Consider the following 17,879-nt stretch of genomic DNA (forward strand, 5'->3'; position numbering starts at 1 on the left):
TGTTGGGGAGACTACAACAAGTATTTATTTTAGGTCTTTCACCTATAAAGCTTTCGTGTTAAAATGCATGACATAGTTTTTTAAGGATTCATTATGACTTTGGTAGATCGACATCAAGCTTAACATCATCTTCTTTATTCTTCGACTGCTCATGAAGCGAAACATGAATGAGTGGTTAAGCTCTTTAAATATTATAATTGACCTCAGTTTTAGACTACTATATCAAGACCTATGTCACCGTCCACACTAACTTATGAGGTATTGTCCACTCTAGGTCATTGACCTCACGATTTTATTCCATAAAAGGTGCATCACAAGTTGAAAGGGGTGTGAACCCTTATATTCCAAGACCAACTCTAGTACACTGTTGATGTAGGATTCATGTCTCCTCTCTAGGACCATGACATCCTCCCCCACTCCAATAAAGGCCCACCATCTTCGGTGACACATCACTAGTACCCTCAGCGTTGGCTCTGATACAAAATGTCACGATCCACACTAACTTGTGAGGTATTATTTGCTCTGGCTCGTTGGCCTCGCGATTTTATCCCACAAAAAGCACATCACAAGTTGAAGGTGGTGTAAACCCTTATATCCCAAGATCAATTCTAATACACAGTCGATGTGGGATTTATGGCTCCTCTTTAAGACCATGACATTCTAGCTACCCCTTTAAAGGTTGTAGTAAGTCTCTTATACATTAGAGCTTCATCTACACCTTGCATCATCATGTTAATTTTATATAGTTTTCAATGAAAGGCGAGGCTTCCAAAAATTTGAGCTCATCCTTGCAAGCCATTACCTTTGCCTTTAGCTCTTTCTACATGGCTTGCATCTGAGCTTCTAAGTCTTTGTTCGACTGGGAATCTAGGTTGGTTTGTTTTGATTTTTGAGCCATAGAAAGTGTTGAGTTGTGACTTAGGTAGTGGTGAGTTAGGCATTATGCTCTTCTTCTCTGAAGGTCGAGAAGGCTTCCATCTCTTCGTAGCTTGGTTGTCTCTCTATAGCCTATCAACAAGGGGTTTGAGTACCTTTGAAGCCTATAGTGTGGTTATAGTCTGTAACATCTATTTAAGAGTTTGTATTTGTTTAGTCAAAGCCTGAAATTGCTTTATGGTCAGACCAGCCTATTATGGGGTAGATCGGTTCGAGTGCTGGCTGTTGTGTATTTTCATTATGGCAGGAATGACAGTTTCTCCTTCCTCCAAAGCTCTCTTTCTAGGTAATATTCTCTGGTGCTCGACTAATGAATAGAAAGCTCTCTGACTTGGCATGTCAAAATGTTTATGCTAAGCTCTGACATAAGAGTGTTCCTAAAAAGGTAGAAAACTAAAAAAAAAAAGGTTAAAGGCAAAGACATAAAGCGTTCTTTGCTTTTACACTCCGATGCACAAGATAGAGATTAAACGAAATAAGTCAAAAGATGAGAAAAGTAAGAGATTGAGACAAGATGGAACATAAGATGATAATGTCTAGATGTATATTTATAGATGAGAGATAGGGGATCAATAAGGGATAATAATGATATGGTCGAGTTGATATGGCACTAAACGTGAGTGTAAATGTTCGAATTGTCCCTGACTGTCTGTTAAGAGCTCTTAATGAGAAAAAAGACTATTATACCTTTTGGATCACTAAATATCCTAATTTTTTATTTTTTTTTGGGTTTTAATCATTCATCTATCTCCATTAGAGAAAATTGTATTCTTTTTAATAATAATAAGTTACAAAATATAAAAATAGAAAGGTGAAAACCAAAAAAATCATTCGATATAAACCATCAAAATGAATTAATAAAAAGGTATCATTAAAATGATATAGAAATTAATGGATATTGTTTCATTTAAATAATCTTAAGTGAACAAAACTATTTATATTTATTTTTCATAAATGTATAATTTTATTGTTTTTAGGATGCATGATAAAAGGTATATCTTTAGCATGGAATATTATTGCATATTAACCTTCATTAAAGAAAAGTATTAAGTTTATAATCCTTTAATTTCTAACCAGTGCAAAAATTTGAAAAGCCACTTAGAATCTTTGAATTCAATTCTAAGAACAAGATAAAAATAAAAGGTTTGGCATTACATAATGCAAAAAAATTATTCAACAAGAGTTTTAAGGATCTTTGAAATTTTTAAAAAAATTACAAAAAAATACATTTATGATATTATAAAATTTGGATATAATTTATTAAAACAATTTTATATATTTTGAAATTTTAATTAATGTATTTTTTTAAAATAATTATTTATGTATATATTTTATGTATAATTATTTTCTGTATCAGCACGGATCAAAATCTAATTAATTGATATGTAGGAATTTAATTTGAATAAATTAAGATTATGGTAAAGACGCTAATTTTACCATTTGAAATACAAAAGCTACTGTACAATTTGTCGCAAAATTTTAAGATATTTCTTATCGGAAATTCAAATTCGGGGGTGGCGGAACGAGGGGAAAAAAAAAGGGCGAATGGAACTCAAAACAAGAAAAAGAAAGGAAAAAAAACTAAATAGTCGATCCACCATATCCACATTATATTCCAATTCCTTTTGCTTTCCATTATCTTGCGTAGAATTTCTTATGATTGGCTTCTGAATTTTGTTTAAGATTATGATTTCAGAATTTTCTTAACAAATCCATCCTTTTTTTTTTCTGATTTCTGAATTTTATTTTTCATGTGTTTAACTTTAATATACTTAATGAACCCTAAACACATTTTTTTAATAAAAAAATTTACATTTATCTGCCAGTTTGAGATTCGCTTTGAATCATTTTGTGCCAAAGTAATTTCTCAAAAAAAATATATATATTTTTTATATATAGGTATAATAATTCCCTTCTAGGTATACAAAATTTCGTGTAAAGTTAGTTTCAAAGGTCTGGTAAATTTACTTTATTGCAAATCATACGTTTCATTTTTTTTTTTTCAAGTTTTTGCTGTTATTGTTTTGCAGGTTTTGTGTCTCCTCTAATTGAGCTTTAAAGAAAGAATGGCAATAGCATATGAGAGTAACAATTGGATTTGGGATGGGGTATATTATTGCCCACATCTCTTTGGTGGCCTAATGCTAGCGGCCGCCTTGCTTGGTTTGTCCGCCACTTATTTTGGTGGAATTGGAGTTTTCCCTTTGTCAGACTTAGGGATCTTCCACAAGAAGAAGCGTGAGAAGAAGCGCATTTGGATTTACATGGATGGATGCTTTGATCTCATGCATTATGGCCATGCCAATGCATTGAGGCAAGCTAAGGCTTTAGGAGATGAATTGGTGGATGGTGTCGAGTGATGAGGAGATTATTGCTAATAAAGGCCCTCCTGTTCTACCCATGGAAGAGAGGTATTTAAGCAACTCTTTCTGTTTTTATTTTTTGGTTTTATTTTTAGTTTGGCATTTTGATTTCATAATCTCTAGTTCATTTGTGCCTTGTTCTATTTTGTATTTCACACATGAACACACAGTTCTTTTTTGGATCATCATTAACTGTGTTTTAAGTTTCAATCAATCTCATGGATAGCATTCGTAATATCTTGTTTAGTGATGGAAGGACATCCTCACATGTGAAAGAATAAATTAATTGAAAGACAAAAGTAAAGAAAGGAATATATACAGTGGCAGATCTTGACATATGATTTTAAGAGAGTCAATTAAAATTATATATATTTTTATTTGTTGTATTATTTAAATTTGAAAGTTGATGTCAGTATGTGTTCAATAAGAATATACTAATTTTTCAAATTTTTTCTTTATTTTTAGACTGTTCAATCTGTATATTCACGTTTATTATATATGTGTCAAGCACAGATACTTAAAAAAAATGAAGATTTCAATGAATTAATATAATTTATTTGAAGTTCTATCAAACAGAAAAAAATGAAAAAAGTCACAAAGATATGAAAAGATAAGCGCTGACTAAAAATATAAGTATTTGGTTCAAAAGTTGTAATCTTGCTGAAAAAAACTAGAGAGTTAATTTTTTTTTTTTTTTTAAGTTTATATGAATGTTACTTAATATTAATTACAAATCTATTATTCTTAAGAGTCCTTGAATAATGATTGTTGATATAATAAATAGACAAATAATAATATGATTTAATTTTTTATAAATTACAATTATTAAAGTTAAATTAAAAGTAAAAATTAAAATTAAAACATAACAACTTTAATGTTAGAGCTAATTAAATTAAATTTAAATATGTAAAATAATTATAGTATATATAATATAATATATATTAAAGGATTGAAGAGTACTAGAAACAATTGCTTATGCAATTGTTTTTCAACACCTGCTCATATAAAAAAGCACATCATGCTATCATATGAAAAAGTGATAAATGCTAAGGCTAGTTTCTTTTTTATCTTTCCTATGAATAATAAATTATGAAAATTGTAACAGTTAAGAAAATCAAAAAGTTTTTACCAACAATTGCGGCTATAATTTTATAAGCTGCTAATTTTTGAAACTATTATAACTAACTCATTAATTAAACAAATATTTAAGTAGCTCCTTGTTTGACTATCCCTACCATCGCATTAAAGGATTTGCAAAATTTTGTGGTATACACACACACACACACATATACATATACATATATATGTATATGTATATGTATATATATATCTCCAGAGCTGAAGGGCGAAAGTGAAGAAGCCAAATAAATAATTATTAATAGAATAGATCTTTGTAGAATTGAACCTTCACTACTTCATCTATGCATGGTGCTTTAGTTAATGAACAACATGGATTGTAGAGGCTAGTTATCTGGTACAACAATTTCATTTACAATGGCATGTATGATAGAAGGCTGTAAACCTTAGATATGTTCTATGCATCTAACTTATTGGGCTGCATTTAAATTGATATATAATGCAATAAAATCCTTAACTTTCAACTTAATTCATCTGTGTGCTGGCCTTCCCCCCTAATGGTTTGTTTGTCATACTAGCCCCCTTTCAGTGAGATTTTTATAATTAATTTATTGTAATGCTTCCATGGATCTCATTTTAAGTTCTCTCCAGGCTGGCACTTGTCAGTGGATTAAAGTGGGTGGATCAAGTAATAGCAAATGCCCCCCCTATGCAATTACTGAGCAATTCATGAACAGTCTATTCAATGAGCATAAGATTGATTATATAATACATGGTGATGATCCTTGCCCCCTCCCAGATGGAACTGATGCTTATGCCTTGGCAAAGAAAGCTGGCTGCTACAAGCAGATTAAGCACACTGAAGGAGTCTCCAGCACGGATATTGTAGGTACTAAAAATTTTCTTGAGACATATGTTCAAGATCCCTTTTGTTGGAGTCCCTTTATTTTACTAGCTTCTGTTAACTGTGTGCTAAGTATGACATTGTTCTAATTATTGCACTAGTTATATGTGTGTAGGAAGAATACTTTCTTCTGTAAAGGATATTAGTAGCTGTAGAGATAATAATAGCACACTTTTGAATGGAGATTCGGGTAAAAGACATCAGTCACAAACGGTTCAGATTTCCCGATTACTACCAACATCTCGGCGGGTTGTTCAATTCTCAAATGGCCAGGTACTATTTGGTTTCACTCTAGTTTCAGACATGCATTTTTTTCTGTCTTTAGACACCGGAGGGAAGAAGGTAATTTATTCCTATACCACATAAAATCCACAAAGGTAATTTATTCCTATTATGTATAGTCTTTTCACAAAAGGTTGTAGGTGGATTGTGCAATTCTCAAATGGCAAGGTACTATTTGGTTTCACTCTAGTTTCAGACATGCATTTTTTTCTGTCTTTAGACACCAGATGGAAGAAGGTAATTTATTCCTATACCACATAAAATCCACAAAGGTAATTTATTCCTATTATGTGTAGTCTTTTCACAAAAGGTTGTAAGAAATTCTGATGCTTGAATTATTTAGTCCCAATCAGTGACTTTGTCTTTACTCTACTATAAGCGTGAATGAATCACCCAATGCGTGCAAAAATTTCTCTTTGGCCATCTTTTTGCGGACAAAAAGAAGAGCAACTAAGCATCATATTAAGGATCCTCCACAAGTTTCTTCAAGAGTAGCTCATGAATACAGATCTTGATCAGGAACTATAATTTTAGGTGACGTGAGTGTGTATGAACAACTTCAGCGGGGTTTTTGCAAGATGGATGGCTTCTTATCTCTCAGAACATGAATAAGGTATGTGATCTTTGAAAACCTGTCAACAAAAAAGAGTTATAGCCACAAAACCTCCAAAAGTTCTGGGCAACCCTATTACAAAAGTTATACTAGTCTTGCTAAGTTTGCATCTTAAAGGCATATGAAGTTTCATAATGGCCTACAATTCTGTCATAAGTTGATTCCCTAGCTCAATTGCTGCCTGCAAACATTTCTTGTAAATGTTTTAAGAGCTATTTTCTTCTTTATCAGAGTTGGGGGAGATATGGATGCAGGTGGAGCTGATTCTATTACTTTTTTGCTTTCTTTCTCCCACTATCTGCAGTGTTTGTTTTTGCATAATAAGTGGTTCTCTTTCCCTGTCAGTCTCATTCAATTTTTCCTTAGGGACCTGGACAAAATGCTTGCATTGTGTATATTGATGGGGCATTCAATCTCTTTCATGCAGGGCACGTGGAGGTATTGCTATCCCTTTGATATTTACTCTCACAACTGATTTTCTTGTTGGTTATGTTATTATGATAGCATAAATTTGTAACATATTGACAATTTGGTGATTGCTCTACATCAAACCCAAGTTTTGTTATTCTAGCATTGCTGTAAGATAGGCATTCTTCAACAACTACTGTCTCATTATAGCCACTTTAAATGTACATATCGCTGCAATTCTTGAGCATAGCTTACTGTTAACTGGCTTGGCTATTGGCATATACACATATAAACTAAGTAGCTAGCTGATACTGTTGATGTGTGGTGCTGTTTTAGTAGCCCTTAGGAAACTTAAATCTGGAAGATAATTAAATTTTAGGATGCCTATCCTGTAATGAGGACCCTATAGATATGCACTTTTTCTAGCAAATTTTAAACTAGAGTGAACAGACAAAGTGTGTAAAGAAGTTTAGACTGTTAATGCAGCTCAACCTATTTAATAATTTATGTTGGCACTATTATGTTATTCAAAGGCATATTTAAGTTAGAGGAGACTGCGGGGGTGGGGGAGTGGGGGGATTAATTACTAAGTTGAATGCCAGAAGTTCCAAAATTGCATTTGTTAAATATACAGTTTCAGTCTGCATATAGAGAGAGATCTACTCCCTGCTGCTAAATTCTGTACTTTATTCATTTGTTTTAGGGCACCCAACAATGGAGTGAAGTAGCATGGTATATATAAGATTTATGGTAGGTATAATTAGAAAACAATGGAGTGTACTTCATTTGTTTTATCAACCGGCAGATTACTATCAGAAAGCCCATTTGCTTTGTTGAAGTGTTGTAGTTTTCCACCTATCTATCAAGCAACTAACTCATCCCAATTTTACACCATTCTAATAGCTTTTGTTGTATCATTGAATTACACTATGTAATTGAGAATTATTTGCTCAATCAATAACATGCCAATCTGGAAGGCAACATCCTCTGATTGATCCTTTGGGCAAAGATTGATGTATCCTCATTTATAAGGGCTGTATCCCTCAATCTGAAAGTGATATGATGTCTCCTCCATCAATTAGCTGATATTATTTTCATAATTAAAATTAGAAAATGTGCTCATATGCTCACTGGTTAATTAGCAATGACAACATTTAGTGTTAAGGAAGTTGTACAGGAACTGAAACCACCATTCTTGCCCAAAACCAATGTAGGTCATGGACCATATTTCTTGGAAAGTTCTATGATTGCATTGTCTGATCCTTGAGGATCAAAATAGAAAACCGAAACTGGAATAAAAAGTTGGGCTAGTGAGGTAACTGCTAGAAATGTGCGGTAAGAGTTTGTGGACTAACCACTGGAAAAGGGAGAAAGCAAAAAGATTGGAGTAAGGAAGGACCATAGTGCATGCAGCTAATGTATGAATAAGAACTGACTGAATAAGTTAAGAATATCAAATGCATGGGGGTTATTATTTCTGTTTGTTGGGAGAAGAGAAGAAATTGTGTTTTTTATGGGTGGTTGTTGGGGGGGTGGGGAGGGGGTTTGGGAAGAGGGATTGTCTGAAAGAGAGAGAGGGAATTCCATCATAAACTTGAAATGCTGAAAGTAATTAGAGATAGTTTGTGTTCTACTGATCTATGTTAAATGGATTTTGCTTTTTCTAGGATAAAAGAACTTTTGCAACTGATTCCATTTTGTCCATGTCCTAAAGCCATCTTTTATGTTTACTCAGATCCTCAAGAAGGCAAGGCAGCTTGGAGACTTTTTGCTAGTTGGTATCCATACTGACCATATTGTGAGGTACTTCCTTTATTATGCTTGGTTTTTCTACTGGCTGGTTTATTACCCGCTAATTTTATTGGAACACTTGAGTTTGGAAGGTTGAAAGTTAACTTTAGGTATATACCTCTACATCTGCTTATATCAATAAAGGGTTTCTATGTAAGAAATAACTTATGAGTCTTCTTTTCGTGCAGTGAGCACAGGGGGATGCCCTACCCAGTTATGCATCTACACGAGCATAGTCTTAGCATGTTACCTTGCCGTTACGTCAATGAAGTTATCATTGGTGCACCTTTGGAAGTTACAAAAGACATGGTGTGTAATTTTCTTTTCTCTAAGTTTATATTGCCATAAAGTAGATATGAATTTATATTTCTGTGCATAAGAGTGCATTTCCCTTGTTTGGTGCTGGAACAAATGTGTGCGAGTGGCTATGGTCTCTTCACAGTGAGAATTTTAGTATGACTTAATTGTGATGATGATTTAGGCATTTGAAGTGAGAAAAAGGAAGGGATGATGGTTTGATCAGCTGAAATAAGTCTTTTCCTGATATTTAATTTCTTCTATTCGTAATTTTCATGATCCATTTTATTGAATCTGTACAAAAGAATGAATCTAATATGTTAGAAACCAAAAATTAAAATTGTGATAATTCTTGTTGGTTTAAGAGTAGCCTTTTGCTAAATCCATGGCTTATTACCAGCTTATATTCCAAAGCATGCCCATCCATTAAATACTTGTACTATACCACTTAATGATTTAGGTGTTTCTAGTTTCTGTGGCCAAGGGATGGTGTAGCAAATTGCACCCCCTCCCCTAAACATACTAGAGTACCGTTTTTTTTTTTAAAAAAAAAAAACTCTTATTTTCAATTTGTTGTCAACTCATTGTGCATTGCTGTACTCTCTACGGTTATGCTATTGACAATTTGCATTATAGTAACAAACTACTGTTTTATAGTTTCTAACTCTTTAAAATGGGAAAAAGGTGTCATGCTACATTCTTCATTTGAACAGATTACAACTTTCAACATTTCTTTGGTTGTGCATGGGACAGTTGCAGAGAGTAACTCTTTCTTGTCTGTAAGTTTTCAGACTTCTCTCAGGCTTATTTCACCGTTATGGGTATGAACCCCCGTATCTATGGATTTTAAAAAATTGCTAATTTTGCTTCCTACAGGGTGAAACTGATTCCTTTGCAGTTCCTAAGAGCATGGGAATTTTTCAGTTGCTTGAAAGCCCTAAAAGTATAACCACAAGTTCAGTAACCCAAAGGATAGTTGCCAATCATGAGGCTTACATGGTATTACTTACACTGACTGCTTGAATTTTTTAAGGGTTCACATTTATTATTATTTTACGATCTCTTAGATAACTAGAAATGCAAGTTGATTAGCAGTTGTTCACCTTCTCTTGGAACAACATTATTTGCTAGACACTTGCTTTATGGATGTTATTAGCTGAGACTAGAGGGCTAGAGGCGGCAAACGGGCGGGGTTTGGTCATTTTGTGTCAAGGAAAAATTGATTCATTTTTGGTTTGAGTCATTTTAGGTCGGGTCAATTTGAGTTCAGATCATTTTGGGTTCAGTTCATTTCAAGTTTGGGTCATTTCGGTCTAGGGTTGTTTCGTTTTCGGATTATTCGAGTTTGACCCTCGAATTATTCAAGTTTAAAACTCAGGGTATTCATGTTCAATTTGTTAATTTTTAAAATCAAATAAATATAATTAAATTATATAAAACTTAAAATGTCAAAGTTAAATGATTTAAAAATTATTTGCCAATAATATAAAATTAAGTTACATTAAATATATAATTAACTTTGTTTATGATTAAAAATTATTAATGATTTTTTATTGATTGATATTTAATATTATTTTTAATATCTCATGCACTAAATAAGTACATAATTTCAAGAAAACTCACCACTGGAGTCATCACTTACGAGGACAATTATGTAAAAAGGAGTACAATTAAAAAGTAAAATTATGCTCAATTTAATTTTGAATCCTTTCATTTCAGATCATTTAGAGTTAAATTATTTCGGATTCGAATTAATTTGGATTTGGATCAATTCAAGTTTGAATCAATTTAGGTTCGATGAATTTGAATACGAGTTGGATTGGTTTGTGGTGTTGATTTTTTTAGTCAAATCGAATTGGTCAGGTCTGGATCCAAATCGGATAGGGGACTTTTATGTTGGGTAAGTTTTTGCCTCCTTTGACTTCGACGTTTCTAGATTATATATAGCTAGGGATATTGTTGAAACTTTTTGCATGGCACGTGCATCAAAGGAGTGTGCTCATAAATTTCTATTAGATCAAAATCGGCTGATCGCTTTCAATTAGAATAGGGATCAGAAATTTTTTTGTTGTTATGAATCTGATTTGCATATCAAAATTTCTTACTAATAACCTGAACAAGGGGTGTTGTCTTCTTCATTTGCCTATTTCTTTTGTTTAACACATTATCTGTGTGAGTATGCAAATATATATCAAGTTGTCTGAATTCCTCTAATTTTGGTGCTGATGTTGAATGTGGAAACGTAATGCCAAGAAGGCACAGAGTGAAAAGAAATACTATGAAGAGAAGACTTATGTTTCAGGAGACTAGGCCCATACAGGTTTTATTTTAGATAGCAAGTTTGGTAGAGCTCTTCTTGCAGCCTTAACCTCATTCATGCAGATGCTTGTTGAAGACGGTGTATAGAAAATATAGACAGGAAGAGAAGAAGACATGACATACCAGGAACTTCCATGCCAACAGCTTTTTATTATCTTTTCTTACTATTTTTATTCATTTTTCTGAATATTTAATAATTTTGTTTGCTACCATAAACAATGTAAATACTGATTAATTTATCTTAGATTGATAAGATTATTTTTTATAGAAATGAGTAATGTAAAATAATTTAAAATTGTGATTTAATATAATATATATATTCTCATATTAGCAATGTTAAAATTATAAAATATAAAACTTAATTTGATTCTGTAAAAAAATTAGCACACAGCTGTTAGCCTACCAGTACCGTCTTGGTTTAGTTTGAGAACAGAACGTATTGGCTTAGTTTGAGAACAGAAAATGTCATAAAATTTCAAGATCCCAAATTTTATTTGATATCTTATAAGTTATGCAATTTGATACGTATGTAATAATACTTGATTATAATTATAGTTTAAAAAGAAACACACAGCTTTGCATCAAGTACCACTTTTAACCATTAAATCATACTAGAAGATAGATCATAGCACCTTCCATTTGGTACAGGAAGGATTTCCATTTTCCACTAGCTACATCAAAATTACAACCAGTGAATACCCCCTCCCATAATTTTGGGTTGCTCTTCTGCAGCCAAACAAAAAAGGGAGCCACATTCCCACATTGCCCCCTTCAGTTACACCTCTTACTTGCTTTCTCTATATTCCTTGGATCCTACACCGGACCGGACAAACAAAAATATAAACACTTCCATTCTCCCGCTATAAGTTGTCATTGAGACCATGTGATTGGAGTGAAAGGGTTTTGCGGAAGCTGAGGTATCATGCAATGCTGCTGCGGCCAGTGATGGAGACCCTCGCTTGTATTAAAGCCACCAAATTCATATCCATGCCCTTGCTCCATCCTTGCGCTGTCGCCGCTATTGTTTTCTTCTACATCCATTTCCATTGACTCTGCAACTTCCACCTCACCATCTCTATTTTCTACTGAAGGAATCTGAGAAGGAACCCATGGAACAACCGCTAGACATCCTTCCGTCCCCTTCTTGCTCTCTTCAGTTTCGGCTTCTTCAAAATCAGCTAATTGCATGTCACTTGCCTGTAGATATTGGTCTGCACATCATTTCAAAGGCTAAAATCAGAGCTAGTAAATCTTCATATGCTATCAAAACAGAGTAGAGCAATGAATGATATATGAGGGGAAAACAAAAAAAATTAAATCAGGAATAAGATACTTACTCTTAAAGCCAGAGATGAGTTCAGAAGTGAGAGAAATTGAGATTGTGGAAGGGGAACGCAAGAGAGGCGGTGGGCTAAAGAGAACGATGGCTCTTTCTTGATTCTCAGGAAAGGACTCTTCTTCCTCTATTATGGGGGGTAAATCCGCATCCAAACGCCGGATCTTGGTGGCCGGCGACGACAGCGAGAAATCCGAGAAATCATCGTTAACTTGGTCGATGTCCTTTCTTTTCAACTTACCACTCAAACCCATTTTTTTCCCTTTCTCTTTCAACAAAAAGGACAATATTATTGTGTATTGAAGCCTTAAACTTAGAACTAGCAAAGATGATAGGGTTAGAGAAGTGATATTTAAGCGAGGAATGAAGAAATTTCTGAGTGTTTCCAGAGAAATCTAGGGCTACTAAGAAGAACAAAAAAAAAAAAGAAATAAATAAATTGTAGACTGTAGTTTTTTTTTTTAATTTATTGATGTAATTTTTTAACAAACCATTAAATATAGCTTTGTGTTGTCAAATTATGTGAGGACTCTGACGTATGATTTGATTGATGCTTCATTGACACGTTTTCTGTATCTGATTGACGTTTTGCCTTTTTTTTCCTTTTTCTATTTAATGAATTAATCGTCTTAATTTTAGAGATATTTTTCATAATAATAACGATTTTTTTAATAATTTTTTATTTAAATTAAATTTAAAAATAATATAATTTGTTTTAAAATTTTAAAATATCATAAGAAACAGATTTTTTATTTCAAAATTTTAAATATTATTAAAAAAAAAATTTTCGAAATTAAATTATTTTAAAATCAAATTTTTAATAATAAAATTTTTAAAAAATACATAATTTTTTTCAAATTAAACATCTATTTTAGTAATTTTCTTTTTGGATATTGTAATTCTTCATTTTTGTTTGTAAATTATAATCTAAAAATAAAACAAAAGGTACCCATCGATCAACATTCAAGCCTAAACCCTTTCTTGGTTAGGATTTTTCAGAAAAACCTTTGCCCACCGAATGTATCCATATGTTTCCTTCTCTAAATTTTTTTTTTTCAACGTTCTAAAATTAATTCTTGTTTTTATATTTGAACGTGCAATATATTATACGTCAAATAATTAATTAATTATTATAGTCGAATGTTTTGAATTGATTGATTATTATAATTATATGTTTGGTTAATATTTTTAGTTATTTATTTTTATGAATATATTATAATTTTATTTATCCAACAATAACAGAATTTTATTACAATACAGATACAAAAATATTACGACCATCAAATAATATCAATGCTTATAGTTATTCAGAACAGCAATATTAAGATTTCATACAACACGTAAGTCTTTAACTGAGTCAGCAACAACCGGACCCAAATAATATAATCGAGTCTTAACAGTACCTTTAATCCATTCAAGTATTTGTTCCGTCGTCTTTTTTCATTTTAAAATAAACGACACTTTCTTTCTCTCTATATATGACAAATGCAAACATTCCAGCGCAAGATAATTGAAATGAATGCTCTCCTTTTGCACTTGTTCCCAGCCAGCCCATTGCAAATTCTATTGCCCAATTCCTTACTCTTCTCTCAATCTTGCATAACTATAGAATCCTTCGTCAAACTGTGTTTGTAATCTCAACCAAAGCACACATGATTCAAGAATTCTCTTCCCTATGGACATAAACGACATTCTTCGTCAACCTCAATTCCCATGCTCACAACCTGCTTATGGTTGTAAGCCTATTTAAAATAGTCATTCAAACAATCAATAAGTGTTCTAAAATATGATACTGGAACCAAATAAGCTTGTATACTCAACCTTCCTTTTATTTAAGTCTTATCTCATTCCACACAATTATAGCCGAATAACAATTTCTTTAAAAAATTTATATCTTAGCACTATTGTTAGTCTTAAATTAATCTTTATTTTAAATGATAAAATATTAAGTTAAATAAACTTAATTAAGATTTTTTAAAAAAATTATTTAGTGTATGTTCTTAAATTGTATTACTTATAGTACTAAATAAATACTAGTGATATTTGAAATAAAATATATTTTGAAAAAAAGGTTATAGATTTTGAAAAGATTTATTTAGTATATAATTCTTATGATATATTATTTTTTATACTAAATAAATATTATGTCTTCCAAAATATTATTTAATTTGCAAAATGTTTCTATAAAGCTTAAAACCTTTTTTGTGTTTTTGTATCTCTCAAACCAAAACTATCTTTAAAAATTATTTATTTGAGAAATGAATTAACTACAAAAAAATGTTTTGTAAGAACAAGGTCTTTCAACATTAAATTTGTTTTATTTCTCTGCATCATTTACAAAGTTTTAATATTTAAATTTTATATGAATGTAAAGTTTTTTTAGTTTATTTTTTAATAGATCAAACAAAATTAAAATCTAAATTTTTTAAGAAAAGATTTTGAATTTTATTAGAGACTATACAGATTATCTAACAATTGTACAAGGGATGCATTAATAAATTCTTTATAATTTTTATACATTGGATTAGATGTTAAATTTTACATAGATAAGAATCTCTTAAGTTTAGCTTCTAATATTCAAACAGATCTTAATTTAGAGTTGTATAACTCAAAATATGATCAAATTAGTGAATAGAGTGCAAAATAGGATTTAATCTAAGGCAGCCAACGACATTGTTCATTTAAAATCACCTTGAATGCAAAACCAGGTTGACTAATGATTCATTATCAAAATGGACTGATTTATTATCTTGCAACGGTCAAATTTTGAATGAAATTCAATATCCAATTGATTCATTAATGTGCCAATTGATCTTTTCACCCTTGATAGCCCTCAACGGTTAGATTTTAAAGGAAATAACGACTCTTTTCTTCTCCAACTCAATCTCAACGGCTCCAATTCATTTATATAAGGAGGTCTTCCAACACTCATTAAGAAGAGAGAGATGTGGGTGGGAGAAAGTTCATAAAGCCATATTTTCAAAATTATCCAAGAAAATCAAGAGCAACAAAGAGTTTAGACCTTAAACTCCATATTCTTTGTATATGTTGTATCTAAATCATTTAGTTTCTCATTTGTACTTTATTAACCAAATGCTAAACTTTTGAGAGGTGATTTTAGTTTGCAAAACATTAGAGTTTAATTGTAATCAAGAGATGATGTATTCTCTTAAATAATTTTGAGATATTTTGTAAAAACTTATTTTGAGTGATTAGAGGTTGCTACCTTAGCCTAGAAATGTAGAGAATTAGAGGTTGCTATATTACCCTAGAAAGGTAGGAAGTGAGAGGTTGTATTTTAGCCTTAAAAAGGTACTTTGTAAGAATTTTTAAGAATTAGTAAATTTGGATTCTTATTTAGAGAAGCTAAGAGAAATAATGTAGGTGTTTTTAAAGAAGGATCGAACCTTTGTAAATCTTTGTATTTGATCTTTTTGCTTCACTCTTTTTATTTTTCATTGTTGTTTGTTTGTGCTTTTTTTTATATATCTTTATATTTTTAGTTGTCCATTTACATTTATTTGAAAATTTATTTTTAGGAAAAAATTTGGAGACAATTCAATTCACCACATATTGGATTGTTATCTAAAAATGAGGTAACAATTTGTATAAGAGTTTGGACTCTATTTTTGTAGGTCTAACAATTTTAAATAAAAGATCTTTTGCCTTAATATGGTTTCCAAGATGGTCAGAAAATTTTCAAAACTCTCAAAATTGAATATTATGAGTTATGTGAATGGAAGATGAGTAACCTTTAAGCCAAACTTTTATTTGAAGTGAATTTAAATTTTGGTTACCTATTCTAGGTTGAATTTTTAGTGTTTAATTTCTTATTATTGATATATGCTTTATATTGATTATGCAAAATTGATTATATGTTAAACATGTTATAAATTGCATAATCTTGAGAAAGTATGAGACTAAATTGGACATGTTATTGCTTTTGATCTTGAGTGCTTGATGATTTTGATATAAATATATTCTCGTGGTTGGTAAAATTGATTTTGTACATTGTTGATTATATTTATGCTTTAATTTTGGGAAAATATGCTTAAAAATAATTTTGTTTGTGAGTGTTCAATATTGATGATATCATGCTTTTTGAAATTGTTATTGGTGCTTACTTGATTCTTGAAAAACTGATACTACAATTTGTGAAAATTACCATAAGCATGACACTACACTTAAATTTTTAATATTAATGGTGTTTGTTTGACATTGGTGTAAGTGAGCTTGATACTTGTTTGATTAAATTATATCTATGTACAAATTTAGAGGGTGCACACGAAACTTATTGATTTTTGAAATCTCAAGTTTTAGTTTGAAATAAATTTTTGCATAAGTCAAACATAAAATGAGAAATTTTATTTTAGCAAGTTTTTAAGTGCAAAATAAATTTGAATATCTTAGTTTAATGTTTTAAACTTAATCAAATAAAGAAACTTGATTAACTTGAAATGTTTTTAATTTTTGTAGTGTTAAATATAAGTTTTCAAAAACTTTTAAAGCTTAAAAGATCAAATCTTATTTTTGAGCATATATCGACATAAAAATTATTAGGACAATTTCAAATTATGATAAAAAAACTTTTATAAATGGTTTAAAGAGTTTAAAATATACTTTAAACATATATGGCCATTTTAATAGTATTTTTCAAGGAAATATGAGGCTTAAAAGTTGATTTTTTTTTTTTATTTCTTTGTTTCTAAGACCAAAAGATCACTTTAACAACTTTGTTTTATCATATGATATTTGTTAGAATAGTTCAAAATGGTTAAAAATGAGTTTGACTGGTTTTAAGATTTATTAAGGTTTTTTTTTTCAAAGTAAAAATGGCTTTTAAAGTGTCAAAAATCAAAATCTTTGATATGTCAAGTTTTGAAGAGTTTATCCTACTATGTTTTGTATAAATAAATTTGATTGAATTAGTTTAGCTTGATGAATATGATTTTTATGGCTTTACTATATTTTGTATGGTATATATTGATACTTGAATAGTATGAGGCCTAAAAAACTTGCTTAGAAAATTTGTTCATATTACACATGTTCTATGATTTTAACAAGTTTTATTATATAAGAAATGTTTACAAGGTTGTTTTTAATGCTATTTGAAAGAATGTCCTAAAGGTTTTACATTTTAAGAGTGTTTTTGAAATTATTCATTGCATAAATGAGGTTTAGACCATTGAAAAATTGAAATATATGGATTTATTGAGTATTTGTGCTTTTACCATATCTATTTAATCATTTTAGACTTGTTTGAAGTGGTTTCAATATATAAACTTTGTTCAAACACATTTTTATACATGAGTTGTAAAAAGGTTAGTTGAAAGATTTACAAAATTGTGCCAAAATTTACTTCAGAATATTTTTGATTAAAATGCCTTATTTTTACAAGTCTAAATGATATTTTTAACATGTTTGAATTTTTTTTTGGCTAAAAAATCAAAACTTGGATTTGAAATTAAAAAAAACTACAAATTTTCATTGTTTTATTACTTATAACTGATAAAAAAATCGATCCCCTATAATATGAGATCAATCCATTTTGTT

General features: G+C 30.7%; 2 protein-coding genes and 1 pseudogene across 3 annotated transcripts in view; 1 reads left to right on the top strand and 2 right to left on the bottom strand.

Annotated features, from left to right (window-relative positions):
• The first annotated feature begins 2,404 nt into the window (after nt 1–2,404).
• Nucleotides 2,405–11,261, top strand: LOC111301764 (ethanolamine-phosphate cytidylyltransferase-like; annotated as a pseudogene). The gene is made up of 9 exons (XR_016328200.1): nt 2,405–3,347; nt 5,028–5,265; nt 5,396–5,553; nt 6,542–6,613; nt 8,319–8,386; nt 8,563–8,683; nt 9,385–9,450; nt 9,548–9,670; nt 10,925–11,261. The product of XR_016328200.1 is annotated as an ethanolamine-phosphate cytidylyltransferase-like (transcript).
• A 255-nt stretch (nt 11,262–11,516) lies between these two features.
• Nucleotides 11,517–12,789, bottom strand: LOC111302370 (uncharacterized). Its single transcript, XM_022898294.2, has 2 exons — nt 12,328–12,789; nt 11,517–12,201 (listed from the first exon to the last, which is right to left on the bottom strand). Exons 1-2 carry the CDS (start codon nt 12,578–12,580, stop codon nt 11,861–11,863), a joined length of 594 nt encoding a protein of 197 aa, XP_022754029.1. The 5' UTR covers nt 12,581–12,789; the 3' UTR covers nt 11,517–11,860.
• Nucleotides 12,790–13,562: 773 nt separating this feature from the next.
• The window catches only part of LOC111301765 (sodium transporter HKT1-like), a 55,965-nt gene continuing 51,648 nt past the window's right edge, over nt 13,563–17,879 (bottom strand). The window contains exon 3 of the mRNA XM_089744575.1: nt 13,563–13,999. The gene's annotated coding sequence lies outside the window, so the exon portion shown is untranslated. The remainder of the gene's footprint in view (nt 14,000–17,879) is intronic.

The sequence above is a fragment of the Durio zibethinus genome, chromosome 15 (assembly GCF_047325235.1).
Source record: "Durio zibethinus cultivar Kanyao isolate XHJ-2024 chromosome 15, ASM4732523v1, whole genome shotgun sequence".
In the NCBI taxonomy this organism is placed as follows: Eukaryota; Viridiplantae; Streptophyta; class Magnoliopsida; order Malvales; family Malvaceae; genus Durio; species Durio zibethinus.

Coding starts and splice junctions, on each gene's coding strand:
- LOC111302370 (XM_022898294.2), bottom strand. CDS start 12,580: ATGGGTTTGAGTGGTAAGTTGAAAAGAAAGGACATCGACCAAGTTAAC. Junction 12,202..12,327: donor ACTCATCTCTGGCTTTAAGA/GTAAGTATCTTA, acceptor AATGATGTGCAG/ACCAATATCTACAGGCAAGT.